The sequence below is a fragment of the Arachis duranensis genome, chromosome 5 (genome assembly GCF_000817695.3).
Source record: "Arachis duranensis cultivar V14167 chromosome 5, aradu.V14167.gnm2.J7QH, whole genome shotgun sequence".
In the NCBI taxonomy this organism is placed as follows: domain Eukaryota; kingdom Viridiplantae; phylum Streptophyta; class Magnoliopsida; order Fabales; family Fabaceae; genus Arachis; species Arachis duranensis.
In genome coordinates, this window is record NC_029776.3 from 102,845,965 (window position 1) to 102,855,629 (window position 9,665).

General features: G+C 34.0%; 1 protein-coding gene across 4 annotated transcripts; it reads left to right on the forward strand.

The window, feature by feature from the left end:
- Positions 1-251: 251 nt before the first annotated feature.
- Positions 252-9,465, forward strand: LOC107491253 (inorganic pyrophosphatase TTM2). Of its 4 annotated transcripts, none has more exons than XM_016112058.3 (13): positions 252-396; positions 1,016-1,137; positions 2,121-2,474; positions 3,292-3,406; positions 3,747-3,942; positions 4,023-4,136; positions 4,258-4,431; positions 6,519-6,713; positions 7,082-7,204; positions 7,269-7,390; positions 7,875-7,995; positions 8,093-8,365; positions 8,992-9,465. In XM_016112058.3, exons 3-13 carry the CDS (start codon positions 2,138-2,140, stop codon positions 9,211-9,213), a joined length of 1,992 nt encoding a protein of 663 aa, XP_015967544.1. In that variant the 5' UTR covers positions 252-396; positions 1,016-1,137; positions 2,121-2,137; the 3' UTR covers positions 9,214-9,465. The 4 variants fall into 4 exon arrangements, with proteins under 4 accessions (XP_015967544.1, XP_015967543.1, XP_052118010.1 ...); XM_016112057.3 differs by having other exon boundaries at positions 1,016-1,117; XM_052262051.1 differs by lacking the exons at positions 252-396; positions 1,016-1,137 and adding an exon at positions 2,724-3,126 and having other exon boundaries at positions 2,340-2,474; positions 3,752-3,942.
- Positions 9,466-9,665: the final 200 nt, after the last annotated feature.

Consider the following 9,665-nt stretch of genomic DNA (forward strand, 5'->3'; position numbering starts at 1 on the left):
ATAAATAAATTTTTTAAAAATTAAATTCATTAAATATTAATAAAATTTACTTATCTTTAAATTAGTTAAATTAAACTAAACTACTTTTATTAAAATTAAGGAAATACTCCACTCGATCTTTGATAATTATTTCAAAAGAATAATGAGGTTTTCAAAAAAATATTCAATTCGGTCTTTGACATTTTTTTGAAATTGATTAACTCCTATAAAAAAATAACACTAATTTTTTTGGCTAGGCAAATTGAATATTTTTTTTGTCAAAAACATCGTTGTTTTTGTCAAGTGCTGTTTTGGGTTATATCCGCTACTCGCTTGGTGTCCTCTCAGTACGCACCGTTGAGCTTGAGCAGCAGAGGCCTCTCTTTCTCTACCCACTATTCCTCCGTATTGCCAAAGGTACCCCTGTAACCTTCTGCTGCTTCTCGTAATCTGATTTTGTTATTTCTCTGCCTCCGCTTCCAATTCCAGATTATCTCCTTTTGCTTCTCTCATTAAAATTCGCCTCATTTTTTCTTTTTCTTTTTTAATTTTTTTCGAGTCTTGAATTGGTTTTGTTCGTTGAGGATCGCCGCGTTTAGTTCTCCGTTTACAAGTTTTTGTGCACCACAAATCATTCATTTTACCTTTTAAACCATACCTCCTTTTTATTTAAATGAAATGCGTCTGATTTTTCTCTTTTAAAGTTCAGTTAGAAATATAAGCCCTGGTTCAGAGTCGTCTTTGTAAAATTTGGTTTGGAAACAAACGTGTGGAATTGGATTTTGTGCAAGTGGAAACACATTTCTCTTTGGTTAGTTTTAGGGTTTAGATGTGTAGACATACGAGGGAGTGAATTAATAGAGAGAGATTTTGAAAGGAGAAAAGGAATAAAAATAAATAAATAATTACTCTTGCTTGTGTGTTTTTACTTTTTACTCCGAAAAATCACATTCCTTGAATTTCGTGGAAAAAGGTTTCTGCCAAAAGTGAATATATAATATACTTTCTTATATTTAAATTTATTTTTTATTTTCAGAAACCGACCTTGAAAAAAATCATGGCTTCATTTCTGAGCGGTGATTGTTATTTCTGTTGCTGAAGTCACTATTACTCTTTACTCCCCATTGAAGGACCTTTGGTGAGTGCTCTCTGATAATCGTAAGTGTGCATATTGGATCAATTTAGATTTGCATTCTCTTCTTTGGTATTTTTGTTTTCCTTGTGGAAGTTTTTTGGAATTTTTCGGCTTCTTTCGTATTGTTTTGGATCCACAGCTCTTGAAGCCCGTTCTATGGGTTTTTCTTTGCTTGGCACAACTTCTGTCTGTGTCTTCTTTTTTAAAGAATTATTATTGTGGTTATGTGCGTGATCCTTTCCATCTTGTTTAGAGTTTGTGGTTCAATTAATTGCTTATTTTTGGGAACAAAGTGCTGAACTTCTCATTTTTTTCTGGTTTTGGTTGGTAATGGAAGATGGTGTTTGTGTTGGACATATCGTAACATGATACTGAACTACTAAGCTATCTGGTCAGCAGTTTAGAGAGAAAATTTTTTGTATCTTTGTCAATCAAAGTCTAATGTTTCTCGTGGCAACATATAAAACTTGTGATTGTTTTTGAAATTTTGTTTTCTGGGGTATATAGGATCAGAAATGCAATGTTTTATGGTTATTTATTCTTGTGATAGAGCTACTAGATTTCATGTTAAGCTATAATAATGCAAACTTAATCCAGCAAGGGCTCCAGTGATTATGTATTTAGATCATATATCAATATAAATTTTCAATACTTTTGATTCCAAGTTTGGTATAAGCAATCTTATTCAATGTTAATGCCCTGCTTTGTGACTACTTTGTAGAAAATGAATGAAAACAATAATTCTTATTTTCAGTCATTACTAGTATAATTTCCACCTCTGTAGGGTTAATTTGGTGATTGTTGTGCTTAAAAATAATATTTATTGAAAGGATGCAAATAATACAAGGATACTTTCGTGATTTATGTTGGAAAATATTTGGTTTGATATATGAGCTATAGAAAGATATGTTTGTGGCAATAACATGGATGTTACACTATGTTTTTATTTATTTAGTTATTTAGCAATAATATTTTTTTATTTTTATTTTTTGGGACTCTACAAAAGAAATCCAGAATTGTTCAATGGCAAATGACACTTCTGGTGCTGATTCCCATCATAAACGTCTTGGCCTTTTGAAAGATCAAGTTCACTTGGTTAAAAGGAAAGATTCTGATCGCTATGAGGTTGCATCAATCCAAGATCAATTATCATTTGAAAAGGGATTTTTCATAGTAATTCGTGCATGCCAAATGTTAGCGCAAAAGAATGATGGAATAATATTGGTGGGGGTGGCAGGTCCTTCAGGGGCTGGGAAGACTGTGTTTACTGAAAAGATACTTGGCTTCATGCCCAGCATTACAGTCATTTCGATGGACAATTACAATGATTCTAGTCGAATTGTTGATGGAAACTTTGATGGTAAATTATCATTTTGGCATTCTCTTATATGATGCTTTTAGCATTCTTTCTATGGTGCATTAACAGGATACTGACTGCAAAACATGAATGAATGTAATTATTCTCTAAGGGTTGGAGCCTGGAATGGTGTGGGTGCTCAATTATAGTCTTAGTCTTATTATTAAATAATTTCTTTTTCAGCCTCTGAATATTGTAAAATGATTTTTCTCTTTTTTGGTTGGGGTTTGGGCTTTCTTTTTCTTTTGGCAGGGGGAGGGGAAGTATCCTTATTGGATATTGACATTACTGACTGCTGAAAAGTCGAGCATCTGCGCTGAAAGATTAAAACTTGGATTTGAGATGTTTAAGCCATGTGTAGAACAGTAAGGCTGTATGAGTATAGGAATTCCCTGCAATAAATAAGTAGGTACTAAGGCCTAAGGGTGGTGGAAACCAATAAGACAGAAGACTCAATGGTTGATAAGATAAGGTTAAATTAAAACAAATGATATTGCTATAAAATGAATTCTTGCGAAGATGGCATAAAGGTAATTCAGCTATTTTGCCCTAAAGCTCATATCCAAATACGGAGATATGTTATTTCTTTTGACCTTCCTACTGCCTTGGTGAGGTACACTTCCCTTGAAAGTATTACATTTTCTGCTTTGGGAAGGTGAGCTAATCAGTATTCCCTATGTCATGCAATGATTTACCTTATCTTCAAAATAATTTTTTTTTTGTATCTTTTAAATGCTTTGGTTATTATGATTTTTAAACTTAGATGAAAATTTTTAAGATAGGGAACCAATCTTGTCAACTCTGCTATCCATATGTGCAGATCCTCGGTTAACAGATTATGACACATTGCTCCAAAACCTACAAGATCTAAAGGATGGAAAGCCAGTTCAGGTTCCCATATATGATTTCAAGTCCAGCTCACGTACAGGATACAGGTTAAAATTCTAAACTATCTTGAGTATCTGGATAGTTTGCATATCTTTTCAAAGTTGGGAAAGTGTTGATTTCAGGGGAGTGATTGGTGAAGACTATTTGGTAGAGAGATAAAATAAAGCTAAATTGTGTATATTGTTGGCATTAATTTGTAGTCTGCAGTTAATTGTCTAGGGATGCAGCCACTACTGTTGTTGAACATTAGCCTTTAATTTATTATCTGATCTGTGAGGTGCTTAGAATTAATTTAATTTAAAATTTTTCCCAATTGATTTAGGATACTCTCACTCCATTTTGGCTTGTATTCCTTGAATTTCAAGCTAAAATGAGCCCTTCTTACAGGACAGTAGAACCGCCAAACTCCAGAATTGTAATTATAGAGGGCATCTATGCCTTGAGTGAGAAGCTGCGACCTCTACTAGACCTTCGAGTATCTGTTACAGGTGGAGTTCACCTTGACCTTGTAAAGCGAGTTATACGTGACATACAACGGGCTGGTCAAGAACCTGAAGAAATCATTCATCAAATATCTGAGACGGTTCCTAGCTTTACAACTGCTTTTTTTACAGATTCAGAAAATAATTGTTTCCAGAAGTGCTTAAGTGTATTATTCTGCAGGTATATCCAATGTACAAGGCATTTATTGAGCCAGATCTCCAGACAGCACATATAAAAATCATCAACAAATTCAACCCATTTACTGGATTCCAGAGTCCTACTTATATATTGAAGGTTAATCTCAGCATAACTTTTTTATGTCACCAAAAAAAAAAAAAGAAGATAGTCCTGTTGATTTTGGTGCTTATGTCTGATTCCGCGTTGATGAAAATAAAAATCGTATCATTTGTTCTAGTCAGCAAGGAAGGTAGATCCGGATCAAATTAAGGCTGTTCTATCTGAAGATTTTAATGAAACCACAGAGCAGACTTATGACATATATCTTTTACCACCTGGTGAAGATCCAGAAACTTGCCAATCATATTTAAGGATGCGAAATAAGGAGGGGAAATACAGTCTCATGTTTGAGGTAAGCTTCATCTGTTTCAGATTCTTGTTTAAATTTTATATTCTGAAGTGACCTGGTTGCTCATTGATATAGATATTAATTATATATATGAGGAATAGCTGTTACTATTATTAGAAAAATGATTAGAAGTCCTAATTCATCCTCCTAATTTCTAAATAATGGTTTGAATTTTTTTTTTTACCTTTTTGATGTTTTCAAAAATAACATATATAATCAAATATTTAACTCTTCAAGTATTAGGATAATAATTAGAGGATGTATGAGTGTGTGTGTGTGTGTATATTTGTTATTTTTGTGTTTACTGTTTAGATTGAACCACGAACACATTTATACATTTAATTCATTTCAACCGAGAACTAGTGCATACCGAGTATGAGAAGTCGAGTATATGGTACTGGTTTATAGCGAAACATTTCTTGTTGTTTGACACAAATAATTAGGATGCCTTTGTTTTATGAAGAGCACAGGAAATGGGTAAAATTAAAACTTGGTGGTTATAGAAATATTGCTACCTTGATAGTGTTCCTTTAAATATGTATTCCGAGGAAAAATCTGCTGTTCACACCAACAGCCAAATGAGCCAAATAGCAAATAGGCTCAATATTAGCTTTTATGAATCATTTAATGCTTAAGCATGCACTAAAATATTGAAATTTGATTACAATGTTCACGACTGGAGTGTGTGAGTGGCAATTCCTAATATTATCTGTGCAGAATCAAACACATCTAACATGATCAAAAAATTGTGTGCCCTTGGTTTTGACCACTGACGTTAGACTGACACTTATTATCCACTTCATTGGTGTCAAGACGTGTCTATAGTGTAATAATTGTTTAACGTGACTTATTATTTCCTACAGTTACATCAGTTAAATTGTGGCAATATGCAGTTTATGGGACTTCGGGTGGTATAATTGAGATTTATCTATCTTCAACCTACTTCATCACCTCTGTATTTGTTATGGGATCAAGTTCTTTGCATGGCATAAACATTTTGACTATGCAAAGGTGTTTGAGAATTGAGAGGCAAGAGTTCTTCTCCAATGACTCCTATATATATATAGGAGTTTCCTTTCCATCATTATATTTTTCCTCAAGTGGTTTTCTTTGTTGAGTATTTCTTATCCTCCATTCTTGTGCACTTCTTTCTCCTGCTTCATCTAAGAAATTTCTTCTTTTAAGAAAAAAAAATTCCGACACTGAAACATATTTCTATCTAACTGAAATAAAATTATAAATGTATTTGTGGGTTCAATTCAATCTTTTAAAGGATTTGTTTTTTTTTTTTTTTTTTTTTTTTTTTTTTTTTTTTTTTATTTGAAGATAGATGATTTCGTTTCTGCATTGTTACAGGTACTAAAGTAGATAACATTAGATTTTTATAATCTGAAATAAGCTCTTCTGTCAGGAACATCTCTTCACAAGGCTTTGTTGTTGTTGTATTGACTTGCATAAGAAGTTGATCTGTATACTTTTTTATAGATAAAAACAAAGCTAAATCTGAAGAAGAATGAGTGCTGGAGTGGAGGGTTAGATATATTCCTCTAGTATTGAAAATGCAGAAGTTAAATACTGAAACCGAGGGGGTGGGGGATGCAAATAAATGCTTTCCATTATACATCCGCAATAAGGCAAAATGTCTATTGAAAAGCATGCACAGGAAAGAAATTCTGCAGTGAATAATATAACTCATGGACATAATTTATTTTTGTGCCTCCTAAATATTCTACAGCTAGTTTTACTGATGAATACCACTTTTGTTGTTTCTATATGAAAACTGAACATTATTAATTCTTCTGTTTCTTCAAATTTGGTTTTATGAGGCTAGAAGTTTATGGTATAAATACTTTAGGGGACATTAGTGGTAGATTGGCCTTCTTTTCTGGTAAATTGGAATATAAATGGTCATAGTTTCTTGGTTAGTGAGAATAGCAACTTTCTGTTTTTCTTTCGGAGTGTGGCTATTGATATTTCTTAGTCTTGGCATGTTATACGATTTTTAATATCTTCAGTATTGTGAATGCTAAATTTCTCTAATTTTCTATTTTTTGATTCATTCATTCTAATTGTTAGCTTGTGACCTTCAGGAGTGGGTGACTGATAATCCATTTGTAATTTCACCAAGAATTACTTTTGAGGTCAGCGTGCGACTTCTTGGTGGATTAATGGCTCTGGGATACACGATAGCCACTATCCTTAAGAGAAACAGCCATGTCTTTTCTGATGATAGGGTTTGTGTGAAACTAGATTGGCTTGAGCAGCTAAATCGACATTATGTTCAGGTAATGCTATAATAATTTTATAATACAATACTGTCATTCTTCTCTATGCTAATAAATTGACAATTATGTTCAGGTCAGACATGTTTTGTTTTTCCTAGTTATATCTCTTGGATTTTTGGTTGTTAATGTAATAATGCTTTCATAGGATAAGATTACTCTCTTTTGGCTTTCCTTTGCTGCTCAGTGCATCACATTTAATGGTATTCCTCCAGCTAACACTTATAGGGATTGATGTCCATTTAGTTGTTACGTAATTTATCCTTTTGATGTTACAGCTATAACTCATGCATCTATACCAGGATATCCTACCCCTTCTTCAACATTGTGTTCTTTTATAATTAAACTTTTGTTTGGAACTTAATAAATAGGTGCAAGGAAGAGATCGCTTAGTTATACAATACATAGGACAACAGCTGGGTCTGGAAGGCTCCTACATTCCTCGGACCTACATCGAGCAAATTCAACTTGAAAAGCTTGTAAACGAAGTTATGGTATGACAACTAACCATCTGTAAATAATGCGATTCTATGTCAGCATTCTCTAACTGTTCCACAGGCCCTACCAGATGATTTAAAGACAAAGCTCAGCCTAGATGAGGATTTGGTTTCAAGCCCCAAAGAAGCACTTTCTAGAGCCTCTGCAGATAGGGTTGCATTGAGAAATAAATACATGAGAAGGTAAATATTTTCCAAGAATACATTAAGAGAAACCACTTTAGGAGATATTGCTTATATAGTTCTAGTAAGAATTTGACTTTTATCAGTGCCCAATGGGGTTGTTGCTTCTTGGAGCCAATCTATTTGTTGACCCTTTATAAACTCAATTGGTAAAAAATCATAGCCGTACATCATTCATTGGATAAATTGTAAATCAGTGAAACTATTCATCAACTGTGTGTGAGAGTGGAGGGTGGAGAGAGGGGTTGGCGATTAATTGTTTTACCAATGTGGTTGATTTGGATAGTTACATGATTTAACGAAGATGTATTAAATATATCTTGTGCTATCTGAAAGGTGAGATAGGATTTTAAAGACTTTCAAAGTAGAGGGAAGGCATTTGAGTTCCCCTAAATCTAGGTAGAGCTAGGTTTAATTTCTCAAGGAAAATTGTTATGTTCTTCATTGGAAATGGCTGAGGTATGATGCTGTCTCTCTTCAACAGTGGAATGTCACAGTCATATACAAATCAAAGGGACAAAAATTTAGCCAAAGTTACTGGATATGCTGCTAAAAACCGAGGTTTTGGTGAAAGAAATTCCGATTCTTCAACAACTGCAACTCAGGTAAACTCAGTTACTTGAATTTAAATGATCACTTGTGTCTCAGATTTTACCCAAGTAACTATTTGCTTTTGGCGATCATACACCTAATATTTTGTAGGGAGCCATCAACCAGCTTTCGAATCAAATTTCTGCCCTCAATGATAGAATGGATGACTTTACAAGTCGTATTGAAGAGCTGAATACCAAGTTAACCATCAAGAAAAGTTCCCCAAGCCAACAAAATATGTCGCTTCAGGCTGAGGCCTGCAGTGGTTCTGCTCCCACCTCATACTTTATCACTAGTTTGGGAAATGGTTCCCTAACTGGATCTAAATTGACTAATTCCTCATCTTCATCACAATTAGCTAAAGATTCTCCTTTACTAGATGAGGTATCGTTTCTTAGTCCAATGTCGAATCTCTATTTCACACTATATTTTACACACCACAGTCCACAGTGTTGATGTTTTTAATGTTGATTTCTTGTAGCGGATTTTTTCTGAAAGGACTACTTTAAACGGTTTTGATAATATATATTCGTCTTATGTAGTATGATTTTCCATGCTAAATTATGTGCAGATACGTGAAAAGTTGTAGGTTCCATAAATGGAAATAAGTTGAAATACAATGATCTTATATGTGCATGTATATATGGTTTTTGTACATTTCTACCATTTTTATAAATTCTTTTCTTGTTACTTGACATTGTTTAGATTCAACTTATGTTGTTTGTATTCTATCCCCAAAGGCAGTTATTTAACCTGATGCTTGTAAAAACTAAGAATTATCTTTGTTGTTGGTATTATGTTATTCCATCTATTTTATGACCAATTAGCAAGTGTTTAAATACAGTGGCAACCGTTGAAAGTCTTATATATTGTCCAATACTAGACTTCTGTTTACCCCTAAGACGTTGAGCAGTTGCCTTCTGGCTTTAGTGCAAGTGGTGAAACCCTGCTCATTCTTATAAACATTCTAAATCATTGAGGTACTGACTTTTGAATTGAATGCTCATCAGATATCAGGTATAGCACGCAGTCAGCGTCAGATCATGCACCAATTGGACAACCTCAATAATCTTCTCCGGGGGAGCTTGGGTGAAAAGTCTCATCAAACAAGAACCAGCAGCAGGAAGAGCATCGCTGGTGATTCAGATTCCACTGGAACTCGTGTTATGGCTGCAGTGACGGTTGGTTGTTTGGGGATATTCTTGATGAAGGGGTTATTGACCAGGAAATGATTCCACTACATATATACACTAGTCAAAATTAGTATTTTTCATGCAACCCTTCTTAGAAAGGTGTTGAAGCATTGACAGTTAAAAATGTCTTAGATTCTGGTGGCAGCATTTGAAGGTCATTTGAAGGTGGGTGAGGGGATCATGCCCGCCTGAAATTTTGTAACATGGTGGGCTTTACTTTGTTGACACAATTTCATTCCACATTTCAAAAATTTAATTTACAAGGAAATGGTCTCTTTCAGAATCTTTATTTTCAGCTCGTGTAATGTTCTTTTTTTAACCATGGCTTGTATTGTTAAATCTTTCACATAATAAGGCAAGATCAAATTGTATCTAGTCAATTTGGTCACTGGAGACAATTAATTGAGATCGAGAAAATGCAGGGAACACAAGACAGTTGAGAGCATAGTTGTTAGAACTGAACCGGTTTATGATTTAATCGGTTGATCTGA